At 34.1% G+C, this 23,508-nt stretch overlaps 1 protein-coding gene across 6 annotated transcripts in view; it reads left to right on the top strand.

Moving 5' to 3' along the window:
* The window catches only part of FUT8 (fucosyltransferase 8), a 96,488-nt gene extending 73,229 nt beyond the window's left edge, over window positions 1–23,259 (top strand). For all 6 annotated transcript variants that reach the window (XM_050975392.1, XM_050975391.1, XM_050975396.1 and 3 more), the window contains 4 exons: window positions 13,108–13,354; window positions 14,516–14,692; window positions 18,518–18,668; window positions 22,289–23,259. In XM_050975392.1, the coding sequence (XP_050831349.1) occupies window positions 13,108–13,354; window positions 14,516–14,692; window positions 18,518–18,668; window positions 22,289–22,606 (893 nt within the window). In that variant the 3' untranslated portion in view covers window positions 22,607–23,259. The remainder of the gene's footprint in view (window positions 1–13,107; window positions 13,355–14,515; window positions 14,693–18,517; window positions 18,669–22,288) is intronic.
* Window positions 23,260–23,508: the final 249 nt, after the last annotated feature.

Genomic DNA, 23,508 nt, shown 5'->3' with positions numbered 1-23,508 from the left:
TTTTCATGGGAGGGCAGTGTTAAATAGAGGCTGTTCTTAATAAACTTCTTAGGAAATAAGGGATGTTTCCAATATTAAGCAATAGAAATATAAAAGAAATGGTATCCGATAGTCACACCCCAACAAAATAAACAAATAGTTGAAATAACTCTTTATGCAAGCTGAACAGATCCAAAATTCATGGCAATGTTAAATATGAATTTTTATTTGTATGGCTGCAAGTTGGTCTGTTCTTATATCATGCTGAACAATTTACCTAGAGTAAGTAGATGGATGCTGATGTTTCGAGGATCAGGTAGCTTTGTTTGTGTCCAAGTAAACAACATTTGTTTTAAATGACATCTTTGTCCATGTGATTGGTAGTCAAAACATATCAACATCTTCAGTCTTTTTACTAGGACACTGCATAGCCAGTGCATATGGAATCTTAAATTAACTCTCAAAGTTTTACAGGTCTGAAATTACCTTAATCAGATTTGCAAAATCCAGTTTACAGGTTGCATGTAAACTTGTGTGTTTACACATTGAAACAGCATTTGCACATTGAAATAGCATCTGTTCTTCAGAGCTTCAAGATGCTACAAAATTAGCTTTGAGGATTCTAGTTAGTTTTTGTGAATGAGATTTTTTTTTGTTTTTGCAAAAAATGTTTCTTTGAAATGGATGTTTTATAAAAACAACTATAAATGGACAACAGATATTGAGAACTCCAGATGAAGTGTTATTTGTATTTGACAAAGTTAGTAAGTGAGACTACAGTCTGAACATAGCTCTTAGTGGACTCCTCTACGTGACTCTAGAATTTAGATGCAGGCAGTTTTGTGAGCAACTTCTGAGCTCTGTAAGCTGGAGAACAGTTCACTCATGCACACATGGCTTCAAAAGGTCATATACTTTAATGAAAATCTGTTTAAATAGATGATGATTTCCTGCAATATAGTCTCTTGATGATGAAAATACAAATAATGCTTTGTTTTAGGCACCTACTGTTTGGGTTATTTTATTTTCTTTTTTCTTCTTTTTTTTTTTTTTTTTACTTTTCAATTAGTTTCTAGATTGGGATGAATAGGTTGAAGGCTGAGCACATTAAATACCCTGATGCAATCAATTGGTTTTTTAAATAATGGATGCCACTAATTTGAGTTTTGCCATTCTAGAGCTCGAGGGCTGTGAAAGAGAATCTTTCTGTAGTTAGTGTGTTGGTGAGCCACACATGCTATAAACTGTGTTAAATTCTGATCTTGTGCAATGGCTTGGTCAGTGAGGATGAATGATACTGACAAGGGATCTCTTCACTAGCCTCAGCCTGGCTTCAGTAGGAGTCATCACTGGATATTTAATTGCTTCTAAATTTTAAAGACAGTGCTTCTTGCTGAAGATTCCTGTATGCTTTTTAGGTCTCCCTAAATCTAGATAGATTTTTATTTACCTATATATCTGTTTATTTATTCCCTGTTTTTTCAGGGACAAATAACTCTGAAATTCTTAACTCTAGTTAGGAGTAGTTGGTTTGCAAAACCACACGTGTAATTTTTTTTCTTTACAAATTCTGAAATCAGCCTGGGATTTTCTATATTTTCAAAATAAATGTATTAAAATGCATAGAAATTTATCAGTTTTCATTTTTCATAAAACAGTTCTCTTATGTGTTGTTGGGATTTTAAATTTTTTAAAAATTATGTTTCAAAAATATTCATACAAATGAATAATTTTAGCAAGTGTTCAATGTAAATTATGGAAATAGGCCAACAAGTCAGAAAAATAGATCCTCTGAGAGAGATGCTTTCATGTAATTTGCAGAGCTGAATATATAATAATATAGTAAAATGTGCTACATGACAAAATTGTTTAAATTTGTTCATCTATTAATTGCTCCTGCTTGACATTTTTTAGTTTTATTTGCAGCACAAAATTTTGCAGTTTTTGAACTTTGTCTTCAGTGAAACAAAATACATTGTAATAGCTTCTCCAAGAGTTAAGAAGCTTATATAAGCTGAGAATACAAATAGTTCTGGAATTTTCTTTGTCCAGTCCTCTCCTAACTAGGTATAAAAGCTAAGCTTGTTTTTGGAATTTGGGAAGTAGAGTGACTTTTAATGATCAAGCTGATATTTGGCTGGTAGCAGAAGATTAGTTAGACATGTTCTCATCAGTGAAGCATTAAGGGTCAGCTCAGCCCACGTCATGTCTTGCTGGAGTTGTTCTTTGTGTTTGACATGGTAGTTCTGGACTCGAGTTCAGCTTTTCTGGCTTAAACATATGAAAGGATTGAGAATTCTATTGCAGATTTCTGTAAAAACAACAGTTGTTTTGCATAAGTTTTCCTTGTCCTTTGTTTCACTCATACTGTCATTCTAGAGAAAAAAATCTTAAGAGATGGTTGGATATATGCTCTTCTTAGTCTAAAATTATATCTTGCCTGTAATTGCATCCTGCTTGTAGTTTGTTTTTCCTTTGATATCTATGGTCAAACTGCTTATGAATAATTTAGCTAGGAATTTTTATAAGAAGCATGAATGATTTACTACTAATAAGAGCCAAGACATAGAGAACTTGCAAAGACATATTTATCATGAAATTTTTGATTAATTTTCTTTAAATTAATTAGTTAGCCAGGTCATAATGTCATTATCATTGCAGCATGCTAAAACGAAGCCTCGTCTTGCCAATTTTTACTTGCTGATTCATGATGTTATGGTGGCATTCCCCAATAATAAATTGAAAGAGGTCTACAAAATAACTAGACCAAAAAACCATAAGTGAAAAAGAAAACAGATTAGTAGGAAGGACAGATTAATGTACTGTTAGAAGTCATACCTGCATTTCAAGCTGGAGAATGAGGGGATGTGGAAGTAAAGAAGCCATCTACTTGCTTTAAATAACAGTATGTGCTCCTTCCCATAAGGCCTAAAAACCAGAAAGATCAAAGATAACTTGAAAAAGGAAACCTGAAACAAGATTTCCTGCAGTTATCCTTGAATATTGATTTTGCTGCCTCTAACTATGGTTTGATGAATTAATGCTTTTGAGGAAGGGATACCCAGAGGAGAGAAAATGGCAGAGCTCTTCATTTGTTGGTAGTGCCAGCTTTTAAGTATTAATTGAACTACAATCTTAAAATATGAATTAACTAATATGTTTATATGTATAATTCAAGAATGAGGATACTGTGGGTACACAAAACGAATTTTTAATTTATTAAAGTCTATCTGGCAACAGTAATCAAAAGGACTAAATAAAAATTGCAAAATCAAACCATAAAAAGTTGTACAGAATTAATTGCAATAAATTAAGAAGTTTCACTCCATGAACTAGATATTCCTTGACAGTAGTTTTTTATGAAAATCAGCTGAATATTTAGTATTGGCCTAAAAAAACCACTTTACTTGCACACAATTGTATGAGTTATGTTTTGCTCCCACATCTCACTCTTATTTATAAAAATTTGCAGAAAGAATGGGTTCATTTCTAGTTCTAATTCTTAACATTGTGTTTATATAGTGACTTTCATTAGTTACATTTTAATTCAAGAAAGTTCCATTTCTCTGAGGTGAGCTGGAGAATGATGATTTGAGAGAACAGAGTGGGACAGCAACCTCTCTGAATTTCCCCTTTTTTCACTTGTGTTAATCTTGAAATCAAGCTCCTGATGCTGTGTAGATTTTTTGTCTTCAAGGGGCCTTGTAAGACACTCTGTGTAAAGACATTTGTCTGTGTAAACACAGAAATATATTTGGGAAGTGGTAACTTTTAAAAGGACCTTGGAATTCTAAAGAAGTAGGTCTGAGTTTTCAGAGCAATGCAGTAGCCTAAAAGAGCTAAGTGTGATCCTTGTTCATGTCTAAGTGGAGGGTTATGGAATAATAGCAGGAAGTTATTTTCACTGTGCAGAGCAAAGACAGGCTGCAGGACACTGTCTACTTCTGTTATCTGGCCTTCAAAATGAATATTGATAAATATGAAAGGATTCTGAGAAAAATCTACACTGTTTCAAGGACATAAAAACCTGATTTACAGTCAGAGATTAAAAACCATAATTCAGTTAAAATAACGCAAGTTTTAAAAGCTGGTTCTGCCACATTTTATAGGTATTTCTACATGTGAAATATTTCTACTTTTAGACCAAGATGTGGCTGGATTATTTTGATTAGAGATGAGGTCTGCTTTTTAACAACAACTTGCTGCTGCTGTTGACCCCTATATGGCAACTGCTCCAGAAGCAGAAAAGAAAAGGAAAAAAAAAAAAAAAAAAGGCATGATCTGACATTGGAATTACAGGGGATGCAGTATTTTCTTGTAACTAGCTTTATTTCTTTTGGGGATTTTTGACCAGAAGAATATTTGCCTTTGGCTTTTTTGGATTGGGTATGGGGTTTTTTAAATTTGTTTGTTCTGTAGTGATACTTTTAATATTGTCTTACAACTTGTGTCATGAAGTTCATTTGTGCAGTCCCAAATCTGCCATACTAAACTAAATTAATTTGTATTTTAAGGAGGTTGTAATAAAATACATCTGTGTGTTCTTTCATGCTATAATCAATCAAGCCAAGTTGATCCTAATTAAGCCATTTATGTGGCCTAAATGTATCACTGGTTCTCATCTAATTATATGAAGAATTACATCAAATCTATTCTTGGTAAAAGAATGGTGTTCTTGGAAGTTGTTTTGCATGTCAGTGGCATCTTTCAACAGGATGGGAGATAAGTGGGAAATACTTTCATTTAAATACAGCAATTGTCCAGTAAATTTTCTGACAGCAGAAGTAAGAATGTCTGTATTTCTTTAAAGGTTGATGTATATAATCATGCTATCAAAAGATGTGCAAGAATAAAAACATTGGGCTTGTATGCAGTGAGTTCTCTTTATGTCATTGCTAATTTAGGTTAAGATTTGATGTCTGTATAAAATGCAATTGAGTGTTTGGTAGTAGCTCCTTGCATGGGCAGGACCATAAGCAGAATTAGCAAACATGTTCCATGAGAATTCTTTAGCTGCATTGAAATGAAGGAAGGCAACTGAAGATAATTACTTTCCAAATAGCAGGGGCTTCTTTCCCTACATTTCTTGATAAGGGGAAGAAGACTTAGAAATCCAAAGAGTGCATGGAGGTGGGGAAAAGAATCCTTGGCTTTGTTCTGTTCAGTGGTAGGAATAATGGATTGCATATTTGATCACAGATGCTGTTTGTATGAAATACTACACTTGAAGCATGACTTTCTCTTTTTCCTAACAGACTGGTGTTGCCCCCCCACAATGTAGTAGCAAAACTAGTACCTGTAGGTTAGTGGTTAATTGCAAACTTTCCTCATGAACATTAAATCATGGATGAAAAATTACAGATTGATAAATAAAATGCCCATTACAAACTGAAAAAAAGTTTTTGCTTAACTGTCACCCTTCTAAGGATTGTTTAAAAAGAAAAAAAGCTACAAATTGGCTTACTTGATATTTGTTTTGAGAAGCTTTTTTCAAAGAATTGTTACCTGAAGAGTTGTACTGCAGCATGCATGGTAGAAAAAAACAGTGTGTTTTCTACTCGAAAAAAATCATTTTATATTCTTAATATGAAGTGATTGCATGAGGTAAACTGAGTATGTTAGGTCTCAAAAAAACATCAAAGTTTGAAATGTTATCTGACTTGTTTGGCTGCATAAATTTCAATCCAAACTGAAGCATTGTTAGATTTTTGGGGAGTTAGAACCTGCATTCAAGTTTTGAATAACTTTCTAATGTATTACACTGGTCATTACAACGTCCTAGTTGAGTAACATCACCTATTTTTAAGTAATCTTTAAACAAGGGTGACCTGAGCTGGCAGCTGTGGAGTTGAATTCAAGTCATCCAAACCCTTCCTATGTCTTGAAAATGTCTACTGCCCTTTCCAGGTGGGGAGACATCCCAGAGCTCTGCCAGCACTGTGGGTTATGGCTCTGGTGCTTGGGAATGTATCAGTCATTTTGGTGGCCATTCTTCCTCTTCATGCAGCTACTCTTAGTTCTAGTAGCACAAAGCTGGGGGCTTCATTTGTTTCAGTATAACTTCACCAAGTTTTAAAAGGTCTTTTTGTGTTTGAGTAATAAATTAAAAGAGAACCCTAAAATGCCAGCTAATTCTCAAGTTATATCTCTTGTCTAGATTTAGAATGTCATATTGAAAAGCTGCTTTTAGGCAAATGGCTCTGAATAAAGTTTTTCCACTGTTTGAAATAACTGAAAGTTATACTAAGACTTTTAAGTCAGAAATACTTTCTTGCATTTTATATTTTTTGTTTCTCAATCTTTAGGCCTTCAGCCCACTGATTTATTTCCAGTCTTGTGAGCAGAAAAGAAATTTGAAAAGCTGCCTTTTATTGCAATGATCTACCCATTTTTGAAGACCCACATTAATTTTAACATTTGATTTAATTTAGCATTTCAAATGAAACAATAAATATTTTATATTAAAAGAAAAAAAACTTACTTTAGTACCAAATTTTTGGCACTGCATGTTCATGAATGCGATTGTGCTAAAGTTTTGTAGAGAAATCTTTAAAGATGTTTTCCTTTAGCTGGTATTACATAAATCCTTAACACAAACCTGAACAAAACAGGTAATTTTTTTTTTTTTGCAAGTACCCTTAACTAAACTAGTGGTTTTAAGTTTCTAATAATGTGAAAATTAAGAATAGTTTTTTACTATAATAGTTATGGAGAAAGCATCTCTATTTCTGTGTGATTTTCTTGATTTTTTACTTAATGCTTTCCTTACATTTTCCCCTATAACTGAAGATCAGAACAATTTCCTTTTCCATTATTGCAGGCTTACACTCTTGATTTTCTCCTTTCATGTTGCTAGACCACATGAAGTAGAATGCATCCTTGCTTCTTTCAGATGCATTGTTAAGGTGATGTGTGCCTCACTGCTGTGAATCTCAAACAACATGGAAAATTTATTCTCTCCTGATTTATTTATGGGTAGCTAAAATGTCCTTTTGTCTGCAAATACCTTGAGAGCTGTATTCCATCTGGACTTGCATATGGAGATACTTCTACTAATTCATTGAAAGAGGAGTCCTCCAAGTGTTCAGATTAGAACAATACAAGATTGGGAGTTAGAAACCACTAACTCAAAAAGACAGTAAATGCCTTGTCTAAACTCAGAGTGCTTCTCCATTAGGGGCCTGGACAGGCAGCTGCAAATATTAAGCTCCATGGTCATGACCTGTTGGAAACTTACAGATCATGAGATGTGAAATACTGTCTGCATGTTGTCTTGTATTTTACATGCTTATACATGCCTGTTACAGGCTGGAGTGTGTGTCCAGTCAGCATATGAATGCAGGAGATAAGACCCTGAAGCTGTTGAAGGATTATTATAAAAATAAGCTATTTTCTATTCCAGAAGAGATAACCTAATATTCAAAGCAACTATTTGGAACTATTTTCAAAATATAATAATTAACATAGACTGAAATAGAGAATAAGCTTCAGTGCAATTGTTTGAAATCAAATCTAAAACTGGTTTTTCATCAATATCGCTGGAATGGTCTTTTTAATGTGTTTCTGAGTTATTTCAACTATCCTTACATATGATCTTACTTTTAAAACATCAGTTATGTTTCCTTGAATGACTAGACTTGGGTAACGTGGCAAAACCCCTTTGCAAATGCATTTAAAGATATTTTCTGGCAGCCAGGGAATCGAGCTCCTTTTTAGCAGGTACCCCTTTCATATCGACTGTTTAGATGAAATGGGGCATTGTTCAAAAGCAGTTTGAATATATAAAGATAAAAGGAAAAATAAATTGCTAGTAAGCTTCTTGATTTCTACCCAGTTTGATGGTCTCCTGACTGCTCTGTGAAGTCCATTTGTGCAACCTCTTCATCTGTTTCCAGATCTCTTTCCAGCTGACATGCTGGGTATCTAAACAACTGAGGATGGGAAAAATCTTTACTTTTTAATGTTCTCTCAAAGTGATGTGACAGTTGCCACATAAAGCTGCTGGTAAGAGATGAGAAGTTTTCAGCAGAGTGAAACAGAAATATAGGTCTTTACAGTGCAGCTCACCTGAGCTGCTAAAAAGGGAACAAAGGCTCTAAAGGCACCACTGCTTTTGTTTTTTAAGAGGCAGAGCTATTGCAAATGCAGAAATTGTTACACTCAGTTGAGGCCTCCATCAGGTCAAAAAGGAAAGCATTCTCTGGAATCTCATCACTTGTTAGGACAGTAAAAGCACTGTTCATCTTTGTGCTGTGGTTTTGATTACAGGTAGGATTAGCAAAGAACTGGAATAACATGGGAAAATAAATATTATTGCAAGACTGTCACTTTGTGTTACAAAGACATGTTGGTAGTTCAGTAGCTCTGGGAGCTACAGTTTTTGCAGGAGCAGAAAAGACTATCATTAAAGTTTTACTTTTCAGTAGGGAGATGATAAAATAATATCTTTACAGATTTTTTTTAGACAAGTTTCTTGAGAGCAAAAGTTTTATCATCATGCTTTACCTTTCTATCTGCTCTTTTTCTTCTTAAACCTAACTTAGTTTAAGTCCTGAACGTTGGATGAATTTTGGCCGAATTTGACTAAAATTAATGGGTCTTGTTAAAAGTCTTCAAAGTAGGTAGACTGTGTGTGTGTAAAGAGCAACTGAAGTCAACATTCAGGCCTGTGAGGAAGTGAGAGGCAGTGACTGATCACAGATGCCACTTTTCAACACACAAATGGTACCCAGAGAGGTAAGAGACATGAGAGCAAGTGGGGGTAGTTGCAAGAGTTATGCATCAGAGGAGAGGAAAGAATGCAGGAAAAAAGCCTTGGAAGTGCTGGATTGAGAAAAATAATAGAAGGCATGTTGGCATGTTTGAAAACATTTTGGTTTATTTACTCCTGAAGGTATTGAGATTCAGCCCCTTGGGATGACAAATGGGACAACACTATCCATATGGCATGTGAAACCTGGGAAAAAAAGGACTATATTCAGTTTCTTTAAATCAGAATTGCACCAAATTTATTTAACACCTGTCTGCCTTTAAAGGCTTGATTACATAAAGGATGATTAAAAACTTAGTAAGTGGAACACTAGTGAGAAATAGTTCAGAAAACCAAGTTCAAAAATTCAATATTAACATTGAGCAAAGCAAAAGCTTAGAGAAAAAAAACAAAAAACAATTTAGATGTATGAGTTGAATTTTACATTGACTAGTTCAAAAGAAAAATATGATTTTTACCTCATGGCAATTCCATTTTATAGTTCAACTATGGCATAAAGCTCTTGTGAGGTAACTTTATATTCATGAAGAGCACAACATGACATAACTTTGCATAGTTTTAGTTTTTTGCTATGTCTGAAAAGAAAAGCACTGAAGTATCACGGATGAGCCCTGAACCTGCTGTTCTTTGCAATATGTAGCAAGAACCATCAGGACATTAAGGAGCCTTGAGAGAGTTCAGCACAATCCTCTCACCACACCCTGTGCTAGTCAAACAGCTTTCCCAGCACCCCGATACATCTCCTGTGAGTGAAGTTAGTTGTTCACTTGGGTAAGGTCCAAATTGGGAGTCACTGTTTGTGCTGTAGAGCTTAGCAAAGTAGATCTGTGATAAGTCTATGCAAGTTGATATCAGCTTAATTAAGTATATTATAGAAACAGAAAAGCAAGGAAGCTATTCCATTTTTACATCAGTTTATTCAGTTGTGTTTCTAGCAAGACAAACTGAAATTAAATTGAAATTCTCAGACAGGAGACAGGAATGAAGACAGGAATGTCCTTAGTTCTTTGGCATACTTTTAAGGACTTCTTGAGAAAATCAAAATTACCTGATGAATTTTGAAATATCAGTAGAGTGAATGATCAAACAGGTTTTCAGCTAACATTAACTAATAGTAGTGACTGTATGGTAAAATCATCCCCCTTTCAGGTAAGAAATTAATAAACACCCAATGAAAATGCCCATCCAAGTGCAGGTATGACCCAATGTTCAGATTGGGTCAGGAAGTAAGCTTACCTAAAGGACAAAATTCCAAAGGTCTTTTTGAGTCAAATCAACATTTTTCTGGCTTCTAAAAGAAGTTGATAAGAAAGATACAAACAGCAAAATTTTTTAAATAGGCTTTAAATTAGAGTAAGTTTGAGAAGTAGGCAGATGGTAAGGTTATGCCAAATCACAAAAATTGTAGAAGTCCTGAGGGGTATAAAGTGATTAAGGCACATTGGGATACTGCAAAGAAGTTATGCTTTTTATAACACAGAGAGCTCATTTCAGTACTTAAAAAGTATTCAGTGTGTCTTGTGAAAATTGAAACTGTGTTACTGATGTATTAGTGATGAGCATATACAAAAACTGGTAATAAATAAGAACTGGATGGTAAAACTGGCATGGGTCATCTGAATTAAAACAATTTTCAGTCCAGAACCTTCCTCCTGAGTGTGTTGTTATGGTCAGAATGAGTGTTTTCAATATTGCAGTATTTTATGACTCTTGCAAAAACACTCAATCTTTGGTTACTCAGTGAAGTAAAAACCAAAACAGGATTAAGTTGCAGAACTCTGGAAGACAGTTATTTAGATTATTCCAAACTGAAAAGTAGCACCTGGAGTCATATGAAAGTTAAACTGTAAATAGAATTATAGTGGAAAAACTTTGACACCTGTAAAAGTAAAATAAATCACATCATTCATAATAGGGAGTTTTTCCTTCATATTCTTCATATCCTTCAGATATGATGATATAGGTAATACCATCTAGAGAGTTGCCATAAGGTTTTCTGGAATTGTACACATATTTACACATATACATCAGCAGATGATAATTGTATGTAAGCAGTTAACACACTACAACATCATTGAAAGAGCCATGACCAAATTTATGATTTGATTAGTAATTTTTTTTAAAGACAACACTGGACCTCCTAGTTAATTTTAAAGAATCAAGTTGTTTTTCCTTAATGAAATACATTTGCAACTTCATTACTATTCAAACAACATATCACATAAAGTTGAAAGCTGAAATCTGATTCTTTTTCATAATCTTTGATATTCTGTGATTATGGTATACTTTAATATAGTTTGCAATATATGCTGAGAGTTTTCCTTGTTATTTCTGGCCAATCTCATTTACTTCAAAACCCTTAGACAGCCTCTGGGAATTTTTTAGAAGCACACTTATCCTTTAAATAGGATGGAGCAATGTATTGAGTGCTTTTCAGGGTAGGAATGTCAAATAGTAGGTCAGATTGCTCAATCAGCTTTATCAATAGAAAGACTTTACAACAGACCAACAAATTTATTCAGTCACAGAACAAAGTTTTAAAGCTTGTCAGTGATGCTGTACTTGATAAAATCTACCTTTTATATGCAAATTTGCATTACCCTCTTTTTTCCTTCAGAAAGTTTGCAGCAAATTTCCTTCCCTAATTTAGGATTGAAGTCTTTTCCTTCTTCTCTTGGCTAAGACTGCTATTGTTTTGTTTGCTACCCTGTTTCTTCTCCCATTCTCGGTTCAGGGGAAAAAGATAATTGAACCTCAAACACTCTTTCATACCATTCCCTAGCTAAACATTTATTGTCTAAACTTTTGCCTGATACTTCACATCTGCACCAGATTTAGCACTTCTCTGGCTTCACGCTGCTTTTCTTTATTGCAGCCTTCTGAAGTCATTCTAATAAAGTATTATCCATCATATTGTAAGATTTAAATGCCCAATTTTTTTGCTGAATTTATGAACTTTTATTAAATATTTTCCTGTGCGTGTGATTTAATAGATGGTAAAAAAATGAACTGTCTTCCTGAATTAAAAAGAATCATCCATACCTGTAGTATAGGAAATTCTTCTAAAGAATCCCTTAGAGTGATGGTATACAGTGCAGTGATGAAATACTGACATATAGATACATCTTAGGAGATAGATTTCCAAATCTGGTAAAAATGAATTGAAAATGCACCTGAGCATAACAAACATTCCTTATTTAAATAACTATATCTCAGAGAGTTACTGCAGAATTTTGACTAGCCTTGCAAAAGTGTTCTAACCTTTGGGATCTTTAACTGTTCTTAAACTCGTTATTCCTTCCTTGAATTGATTTTTTTTCAGCATAAAGATTTACTTGGTCATCAAAAGTGATATGAGTTTGTTTTGCTTTTATTGAAAGCCGTTTCTTTTTTCCTGGTTGGTGAGCACTAAAGGGAGAGCTAACCAACTTTGCCAGTAAATACTGCAGACAATGGAAGCATTATTTTGGAGGAAATGGGCATATTAGAAATATTAGCTAAAATGTTCAGTGCTTTAAAAATGTAATGCTTTTTTTTATGTTGTCATGTGTTATAATTTATTTCAGTATATGAATGTAGCTTTGAATTATCAGTTATGTAGACTGTCATGTTTGTGTAATTTTTAAAAACTCTTAAAATATGTTGGTGGCAATTTAGCCTTGAATTAAAATCCCATCTAAACCATCTGTATATTCTACTGAAGTTAATATTTAAAACATAACAAATTCTTACCTGTATGTACATCACATGCTTATACAGTGCTTGTGTTTTCCATGGTCTGTTTAATTTAGTACTTCATAGTTGAAGTTTTTGAAGACAGGAATTGTCTTTCTCCTCTTCTAACAACAGGATAGCTGATTCAGTGGTTATAATGATGTCTGAAACTTATTGCAATAAAAGGGGGTCAAAATAGCAGCAGCACTGTAGTTATTTTTTTAACAATTTCCTATGCCTTAAAATATTTGTTTAATTTTTAAACAAGTAACTGAATATTAGACATTGTAGATAACCAGACAAGGCTTCACACACAGTAATGGTAAAGTTGTACATAAGAAGATACCAATATATACTCAGGAACACATTTTATATTTTATTAACTACCAGCTGCTAAGAATTCAAGAACCTTTTGTTCTATTTGAGGTCATTGTTAGATACTGCTCATATATAAATTTAGTTTAAAATTATGATTTTTATTAGATTTGTTAATGCTGTTCTTGAAAAAGTAGAGCAAGGTTTAGGTAGTCTTTTTGAAACTGAAGATTCAGATGAATTTATATGTTTGGGATATTATTTGCCAATGGTAAAGCTTATTAATAAAGTAAACTACTTGACTCATCTTAGTATGTATTTTAAAACAGGTGAGGCTAATGATAAGGATGTTCAGGTGGTGGAACTTCCCATTGTGGACAGCTTACACCCACGGCCACCCTATTTGCCCTTGGCTGTCCCTGAAGACTTGGCTGATAGACTAATTCGTGTACATGGGGATCCTGCAGTGTGGTGGGTCTCACAGTTTGTGAAATACTTGATTCGTCCACAGCCTTGGCTAGAAAAAGAAATAGAGGAAGCCACAAGGAAACTTGGTTTCAAACATCCAGTGATCGGGTGGGTATTTAGTTTTCTTTTTAACTGTCTGTCCTTTAATATGTGTATGTAGTGATTCCTGTTCAGGAAAAAATTGTTTTATGATGATAATCAGAGTCTCTTAAGTATTTTGTGGGGAGGGAGAGTGATATCTAGATGAAGCTCTTATTTTTTAACTGTGCATAATACAAGTTGATTGCAAGTACTTCTTCAGCACACTTGTCTACCTGCAGTTGGGCAGATATGTAAAAGACAGCTCAATAGAAGGTTTTTTAATATGTCCTTCCACATCTGGTAATAGAGAATTTCACTAATGTAATTGCCTTACAGCTTGTATTCCAGGCACTTTACTCTTTGAGTCTTCTTCCCAGTGGCTGTAGCTTTTACGTTGAGGAAAAAAGGCTAAACCTATAGTTTACATGCCACAATTCACAACTAATTTTATCACTGGCTAGATATGAACATGCTATGTGCCTTTCCCTTCCCTGCTGGTGTTTTTGCAGTTGTTGTTTTTCAGCTATAATGATGAATTGGAAAGGCCTGTGTGAGGAGATGTGGGGAGAAGGAAGAAAAGCAGTAAAAAGCAGCTTGTGGGAGAAAGGTTTTTCCATCATGTAGTCTGAAAAATGTTGCTGCTGCTGTGCTAGAGCCTTCTTTCGTTGCCAGAATTCCTTCAGTCCTTAAACTTTCTTTTTGTAGGAGTACGCAGTAGGTTTTCCAAATGTTAGTTGGCTTTCGACCTTGAGCCAGTAGGACACCTCACCACTGATGTGTCTGGAGACTTGTTCTGTTTCAAGGAGGTCAAAAAAAAAGCATTTGTAACTACTTTAATTCAAACTATACATTATATGATGCAAATATTCCTCTTTTCCTTTTGACCTGTATTGATCGAGCATTATCTGTCTGCAGTAGATAACTTAACCTTGTGCACAAAAGGAATGCCATCTTAGATACTATAATTCAATGTCTTTCATTCCTTTCTTTCAGTTACCCTTTGCCTTCCTTGTCAGATTATTATATTGTTTTTGAGAACAGACTGACTTCTTATTGTCAGTGTGTCGTGATGTACATGGATGAGTTTTAATCCCTCGTTATTTGATGTATTCATTCAATCTGACACTTCATTTGCTGAAGTATATGTAGTATTTGTAAGTGTAATTCCTAGTCTTTCCCTTTTTCCAGTGTTCATGTCCGAAGGACAGACAAAGTGGGGACGGAGGCAGCCTTTCACCCCATCGAGGAGTACATGGTACACGTGGAGGAGCGCTTTGAGCTTCTTGCTCGTAGGATGCACGTTGATAAAAAAAGAGTGTATTTGGCCACAGATGACCCTTCCTTGCTGCAAGAGGCAAAATCCAAGTAAGATGAATTATGTTTCTCTTACAGTTCCTCCCTTCTGGTTAACTTTACAATTTATGACTGTTATGCACCACAAGATTTTTTTAAATCCTTTATTCAGTTAAGACTGCATTTAATTTTCCAGTGATTTTGATTTTTCTCTCAGATATGCTTTTTTGGGATTTTTTTTCTCCCAAGTATGCTTTTCAAAGCTTAATGTTAAAAATCTAGAAGAGTTGAGCAAGATACCTGTGACTATGTAAAAACAAATCAATGCTGTAGAAGGGAGGTAAATACAAATAATATACATATGAACAATATAAAATATAAATAATAAACACATAGAATTTATTATTGAACATACATATTAAAAATAAACTACTTAGAAATATTGTAAAAACTGGTTAATATATACAGAAGTATACAAAACCTTTCCAAAAAATGTAAGCAGTTGCCAGAGGAATTCTGTAAGTGGGTTGAAAAGCTTATGATGCAGCTCTTCCCTCTTTCAGAAGGGCTTCTATAATGATAACATAAAAGACTTTCATCCTACATGTTGAATAATTTTGTCCTTAAATATAGGGATTCTCAGCTTCTTACAGTGTCTTTGTCCATTTTTTTACTCTGTATCCTCTTCTAGCTCTCTCTCTATCTATGGATACACAGTAAACATTGATTTGCTCCTAGATGGCCTGTATTTCCTTGTAAATTAATATGTCTAATTAATTGATTAATACTTTCTAAAATAAAAGCGACTCATTAGTGGCAAATTTTTGCACTGTTCTGTTCTTGGTGACATTCTTGGAAAAATATGTAAGATAACATATTAGACAATAGATTTTCTTTGGCATGTGCAAAGTAAGCAGAAAATGTTATTTTTTAGTAGAATAATTTTCTACTACATTGAAAACCTGTCTATTTCAACTGTGCTGTTTCTGTTTTTCTTTCATATTTATAAAAGGCTGCTGTTTAAAATGATGGTGTTTTGTGAAAACTAAATGAACATACTCAACTCCAGATGATGGCAACCTAATCCTTTTTTGTATGTGTAAAGGCAAGAATAATAGCAGAAACAATTATAGCATTTAAAGTGCAAATCTAAACAATGACAGGACAGGTAATAGAAAGTTGAGGTTATAATATTTAATTCATTATATTGTCCTAAATAACTTTAAGAACTGTTTGTAACATAACAGATTTCAATATTGATGTAACAATCTTAGTTATGCATTTTTATATTTGTTTAACTTTCAAACCTTAGCATTCTTTGTGAATAATAATGAGATGCTCTGCCTGTATAAACATATCATCTCAAGTTTTTAGTAGCAATAAAAACTTATTTAATTGTAATTTACTCAGTAAAATAATACTGAATTTTATTAAGAATTATAACTCAAGGCCATTCCAAATCATGACTTTACTTTAATATGGTAAGATACAGCTCAGTCATACAGCAATAATTTTATGTTTTCTTCATAAAAGGCATAGAATATGTGAGTATTGAAGAATTTTTTATGTGTTACTGCTGGGTTTTCAGGTCACAGCTTACACTAAAACATAATTTCCTACGTTGCTTGCACCCCACTGTTGCTTGCAGCCTCAGATGCCTTCAGTAGAAGGCATTTGAAACTTCCTGTGATTCACAGAAGGCTGGGTGTAATTTGATGTTTGGGCATTTAATAGCATCTGAAGGCAGGTTAAGGTCATGTTTTGGCAGCAAAGAAGCTTTTCTTTCTCTTCTTGTGAATTCAACTATAAATTGGTTTACGCTTCTGACAAAAATGTTCAAGTCACACTGAACTACCAAGCTTTGATAGAAACAGCTGTCACATTGCAGTAGCTTATGTAGCATTCATTATTTGGTGCAATAATATTAGTAAGTCCTAGGTACTGTATCTCTCTACAAGAGAGTGACTGGCTGTCAAACAGTGTTGGCATTTAAGTGAAGAAAATGTAGCCAACATTCACATGAATAGGCATGTTGTTTCTAGCAGGAGAAGTATTTAAACTAATCATAGTCATGAAAACAGAAATGTTTTGACTTAAGTTTCAGAAACTTCCCTTGCAGTCAGATGTCTACCAACTGCAAGTGCAGTAGTAAAGATAGTGCAGTCACTACCAACAGTTTGTAGAGTGTTTGTGTTCTATTTCCAAAAGAAGGAAAGAAGTGATATATTTTCAGAATTAGGATCATGTAGAACAATTTTAGTAGAGAGTAGCAGGGTTGAGAGTTCAACAACTGTAATGATCAGGGGATTAAAGCATTTGACAGCTTCTGGTAAGCAGAGGTCCTGGTATTTATCTTGGATAAGTAATGTGTTAGGGATGGTGTAAATTGCTTTTTCTTTGGCTGATTTAATCGTTTTCACATGCAAATTTTTGAATGTCTAGTACATTTATTTTTAGTCCATAATACTCTTACAGTATCTTCACTATTAAGGTATTCAAAATAATACAGATTATCTATACATAAATTCTTAAAGAGACCATATTTAATTTATATCTGGCTTGTATATGAACCTATAGGTTTTGTTCTTTTGTACATGAGCACAAAAATTCAGCAAATCACATTCTTCCTTACAGAATTTTTTCCTGTAAAGTCATCTGTATTTTCTTTTTTTCTTTTTCTTTACTGTTTATTTACTTCCACAATAGGAGGTAAATGTCTTTTCTCCCTTGCTACTATCTGCAGTTTGGCTAACCCTCCCCACCCCCAAGTCATAGTATGCCTGATATACAGAATTCAGCAGTGCTTCAAAGTACTAGAACTTAATGAACAGCTCATATATTTTCCAACTTTTTTAGAGCAAAACCTGAGAAAACACATTATTTCTTATTCAATCTTTTTACACATATACTCACAATCTTCTTCCAGAGGGAAGAAAATTTTCAGTGCCTGTTCTGCACACCTCCACAGGCCTAGCAATTGAGAACCTTGATTTGCACCTGCAGTGGTCAGCTGTAGTTACACAGGGAGTTGATCAGCTTTTGAAACCAGTGGAAACTCTAAGCAGTCCCATAACTGTGCTTGATTTGTAGCCTTCTCTGAGGCTGTTCTGTGCAGGGAGGAAAGATTTTTAACTCTCTCTCTTCCCCACCTTCTTTTGTTTTCCTGTACCCATAAGAGCAGAAAATAAAAGGATTTTTAAAAATGTTTAAGCTATTGTTACATGAGAAAATATTTTATTTTAATATGATTTAAACTAAGGTTTCATATTTAAAAAAATGTTTTGACTTACAGTAGTACTAATTTTTTTTGTAATAAGTCAAGAAAAGTGTATTGTCATGGAATTTTACATCTATTTCCTTTTGACCAGTGAATTGCAGAATTTGTTCTCCATACAGACTTAAGAACTGTGAAAGACCCTTTTTATTGTTTTCATTAGTTTGCATGCATTTATTTAATATGTCCCTTCCATAGGTGACTGGTTTTTTAGCCCAGTGTCCCAATCAGTATCTGATAGTATGGTAGTAAGTGTAGCCTAGTAAAGTCAGAATCCCACATCCTATTTAGCAATAGAAGAAACTTAGTGGTCTGAGTATATTTCATCTAAAATCAGCATCATTTGCAGAATGTGGTATATGCTTCCTGATGTGTCTTTCACTTCTACTTTGTTATGTATCTGACAGACTTACAGGATCTTTTTATTTAATTTTTTTTCTAGATAAAGATAGGGCGTGCTTGGAGGCAACAGTGACATTCTAGAAGGTTCAACAAAATTGTAATTAATTTCCTGTAAAGCAGAGACTCAAAATGAATTATCAACCCTATCTTGCAGCAGAGGTAATGCTTCTTAAAAAAAATAAACAGAACAATGCTATTAACTGTGTGTTGTATTTTCACAGGTATCCAAATTATGAATTTATCAGTGATAACTCCATATCCTGGTCAGCAGGACTCCATAACCGATACACTGAAAACTCCCTGAGAGGAGTCATCCTGGATATTCACTTCTTGTCTCAGGCAGACTTCCTGGTCTGTACATTTTCATCCCAGGTAACGTGCAATGCAGAGACAATGCTGATTATATCTACCACTTCTGAATCTTAGTTTTCTTCATGCTTCTGTTTATAAAAATTTGTTTTAAGAGAAAAAGCACAGCAGAAATTCACCAAGCTAATTGTGCTGATCCACCTAATTCACATATGGCAAGATTTGATTTCTATCAGATTGAATGTTTTTTACTTGCTGTTGTTGTTTTTCTCTTAGGTGACACAATCACACGTGATTGTCACACTGTTAGATGGAAGTGGACACTAAACTCAAAAGTTAAAATTCACTTAAAAACTAAATGTTTTCCATAGCCTGAAATGTAAATTTTCTGCTGCACTGTAATGACAAATAGAGAACAAGCTCATATTAATATTAATAGATGGTCAATACAGTGATATATTCACCTTGACAGGCACAATTCTTAATAAAATTGCAGTGGCAAGAAGACAGCAAAACTACAAAAAGTATAGAAAAGCCTCTTATCCCTCAATCATGCTTGTGCATACACTTTATTTACCATTCACCACATCCTGTAAGAGAGAATGACATTTTATAGCATATTTAGGAGGTTATTAATACAGGCTGTTTCAGACCAAGAACCTGAGTAAAATCCAAAGTAAAAATCCTCACTAAGAAGAGCTGTGAGGAGCCATCCACTTTAATAATAATGTTTGATTTAGCTGAAGCACATCCACTGAATGCATATCACAGAGAAAGGAGCAAAACCTGCAGCTATATGTCTGAAATGCCACACATGCATTGGTGTAGAGACAGTTCATAGGCTGAAGGAAGAATTGTGTAGTCTTGGATAAAGACTTAATGAAAAATCTGTAACATTTTCTGCTATTGTTATATTCAGATAGCTGTGTTAAAAGTGATAAATGTTTGCTTTAAATAAAACTCTGGGTATAAACATAGTTTAAATATAGCTGCAAATGGCTTGGCCAGAATATATTGTAGACTAATTTTAAGTGTTAAAGAATATGTGTTTAAAATACATCAGCACAGTTAAAGTGATACAGGTTGATCAGGACCTCTGGAGGGCACCTGACACTACCCCCTTTGAGGTACATGGTGTCTTTGAGCTCAGCCATTCTCTTTCCCCATGCATTTGACAGTAGACTTGTTTATTGAATAACATATTCGGTTTTCCAGAGTTTCAGAAAATTCTACTGAAGTATAGGAGATCTAATATTAGAGTGTTACTGTCAATAGCTATGAATTTGGTCCAGCAATAAATTTATTCTAGGCAATTTAGTGTGCTGTAATAATTCAAGCTCCTCAAAAATAATTTAATACAGTTTTTCTGGGCATTCAACATTGTGGATCGCTACAGGATCTTCATATGTTGGGCTTTTTAAGGTCTGTTGCAAGTTTTCCCACTATTCATAAAGTTTCCTTTTAAAGAGTTTTTAATTTGATTCTCTTATCTCTAACATTTGAATTGCTACCCTGGTCCTTTCATCAGTTAAATAAACTATTTGATATTTACTTTGGCATTGAAGGTAAGCAAAATAAGGCAGTTAATGACCATCTTTTGTCCATTAACTGTGAAGAGAAAATAAGGTTAAAAATGTATTCTTATTTATTTTCATTGTGGTTTTGGACTTTCTCATTAACCAATTCTATGCAGACTTTGTTTTCCATTTTTCCAAAGAGACTCTGAACTTCATTAGAGAGGTATTAAGAGAAAATGTTGCTATATATGAATAGAATCAGGAATTCCCCTGTATTAGTTAGGAATTAATTAAGAAAAATTAATTAACTAAAAGAATATTGGTAGAAATTGAAGATTAGGTATTTCCTTAAAGTGCTGTTGTTAAAGAATTAGTCCTGTCATGTAATGGAGAGTCAAGGGAAACAACCTGCCTTGGCACTACATTTCAGCAACATCACATTAATTAAATAGATTAATTTCATTTTATAGGAAAACCAAATGGGAGTTACACAAAAAATAACACAGCAGGAGAATTAAGATTAAACATTAGAACAAAGATTTTTTTTTTGTCTCTTCATTCTTCATTTAGATGAAGTCATAGCTCCCTCTGACTGACATAAACTTAATTTCCTTCCAAAATTATTAGTCTTTGTGTGGGACCCAGGTTTGGTGCTACACTGAAAAAATTGCTGAGAGGAGGTGTTAAATGTTTTGTGTTAGATATGCAGGACACACTTGCTTAAAGCATTTCTATTGAAAAGATTTAGAATCTTTATAGTGTGCATTATGTATGTCTCTTTCTGGGGTACGTACACACACATGCAGAGAACAAAACAAATACAGTCACAGAAGCTATAAAATAAATAGCCTTTGGCAAATATATGGGTAATCAAACTTGTTTCTATGTTATGGTGTGTAACAGGTACTTTAAAATAATTAACTTCAGCCTGGTCTTCTGAAAGGTACTTCTGAAAAGTTTTTTTAAAGTTCAGATGCAGAGGGATGAAAGGAAATCTATTGCATTTTTAAAGCAAATGCCTCTCTCAAAGGAGCTAAGAAAGTACAAATATGTCTCATAAGAGTGATCAAAGTTCTATTCACTGTATCTTCAAAGGGAGAAAATAAAAGTAAAATCAAGCTTTACTATATTAACATGGACTGAAAACTATGAAAAAGCTCAAATGCTTCTTTGTATTGGAGAAATCTGCTGTATTGTTAATCAGCCTTTATCAAACTTACATGAAATTGGAGAAAGATACAGTAATGGAGGTCAGAAACCAGAAAACCCACAGCAGCCAAGTCAGACACCTGGCAGAGAAGAGCCTTCTAGCCAGTTGTTGAAAAAACTTTTTTAATATACTGGTATGCTTTTGTGTTTCTGGCAACTCTGAGAAATACAACATAATTCTGATGTGGGAACGTGTTCAGTCTGAAGAAAATTCCCTTCATAAAATGGGGTACGGTGACAAGTAAAAATGCATCTTACTTCTCTCCGACGTAATTATTGTCTTGATGGAATTCAATTTCATTTATTTGTCTTCTAAGTTGCCAGCAATTCCATCACTGTTCTAATATAAACAGCATTTTACAGCCTTGGACCTATGGAACTGTTTGGTTGTGAAAATTTGAACTTCCTTCAGAAAAGTAAAGGCAAGGCCTCATTATTGCAGGATAAATTTGAAAATGTAAATTCTAAAGGTTCAAAGGGAAGTAAAATCAATTTTTAGTGGTCGTAGTAGAAAAAGAAAACTTACTTGCTTTTACATTTAATTGCCTACAGATCATTAATTTTAAAAAGCAGAGTTGCTAGTGTTCATATAGATGATTTCATTTTTAACTGAAGAGTAGCTTATACTAATTTTTTATCTATTTGTTTGTTTGTTTGTTTGTTTACCAAATCTGATCACCAGAGGCCTAATTAAGTTCTGCAAAATTTCATGCTTTTTAGTAGCAAATATGCAGGAATTCAGTGAGTTTTTTTTGTTTGGTTTTGCTTGTTTTTTTGATTTTTTGAGGGCTATTTTTGTTGGTTGGTTGACTAGGTAGTTTTTTTTAACCCAGATATTCCAGACCCTGATATTCTTGGGAATATCACTATATTCCTATATACTATACATTGGTTGTTGATTTCTGTGGTATATTTCAGTCACACACAATAATAATGACTTCTGTTTTTATTCCTAAGGTTTGTCGAGTTGCCTATGAAATTATGCAGACGTTGCATCCGGATGCTTCGGCGTATTTCCATTCTTTGGATGATATCTACTACTTTGGGGGACAGAATGCCCACAACCAGATTGCTATTTATGCTCATCATCCACGAACTGCTGATGAAATTCCTATGGAACCTGGAGATATAATTGGAGTAGCTGGAAACCACTGGGATGGTTATTCAAAAGGCATCAATAGGAAATTAGGAAGAACAGGCCTGTACCCATCCTATAAAGTTAAGGAGAAAATTGAGACAGTCAAGTATCCTACATACCCTGAGGCTGACAAGTAGATTAAAAGGAAGACATTCAGCAGTTATTATAACAAACTCAATATTGATTGGTTCAAACCAGTCAACAACACACTAACTATTGGTTTCTATGGGATTTGAATTTGCATTTTATCATGCGGTTAAAATCAAAGCCTTTGCAATGAAACTGGACAAGAAGCTGAGAACAAGTGGATGGGCTGTTGTCTGAACTTACTCTTAAACATTTTTGTTATATGCACTGTCACACATGCACACACAAACCCACGTACAACAGGAAAACTGTTGTTTTATACTTCTTGTCTCTTTTCAGGAGTTGTCCCGGTCATTAGTCTTACGTGAGCTTTGGGCTCTTTTCTCCGCCATTAATTGACAATAATGTTCAGACTTATAACACTGCCACATTGTGTAATTTGAGTGACATGAACATATTTTGTATGTGCAAAATTTGAAACATGGTGCCTATATTTGAAAAGTTTGTGACCTTTTTAGAAGAGCCATGCCTGTTTCACAATGGGCAAGAGTCCACTTTCATCTGGTGTTACCGTGACCACTGAACTTGCTTCAAACAAGAGATTCAGATTTCAGACTAGATTTCTTTACAAGTTTGGGGTTTTTTTAGCATTCCATTGATTACTTCTCATCATTAATAAAATAAAGCTACATTCAACAATCAAGTAGTCACTGTCTCTTAGGAGCTTTTGTAAACAATGCCATGAACAGATTCTTTAGTACTGGTAATTTCTGGACATTGCCTTTGATTGAAAAAACCAACAACACAAAATCCACAAAAGAAGGAAAAGATATCCAGAGTTTCATTGAATTTTAAAACACTTGTGGAGTACAGCAATTGCATAGGGCACAGTGCTGCTCAGCTTTGTGGACAGTCAGTAACAGCAGGATTATTTCAGTGGCTAAATTGCTTA

Source organism: Serinus canaria, chromosome 5 (assembly GCF_022539315.1).
Source record: "Serinus canaria isolate serCan28SL12 chromosome 5, serCan2020, whole genome shotgun sequence".
In the NCBI taxonomy this organism is placed as follows: Eukaryota; Metazoa; Chordata; class Aves; order Passeriformes; family Fringillidae; genus Serinus; species Serinus canaria.
This window is presented reverse-complemented; position numbering and strand designations above follow the sequence as displayed.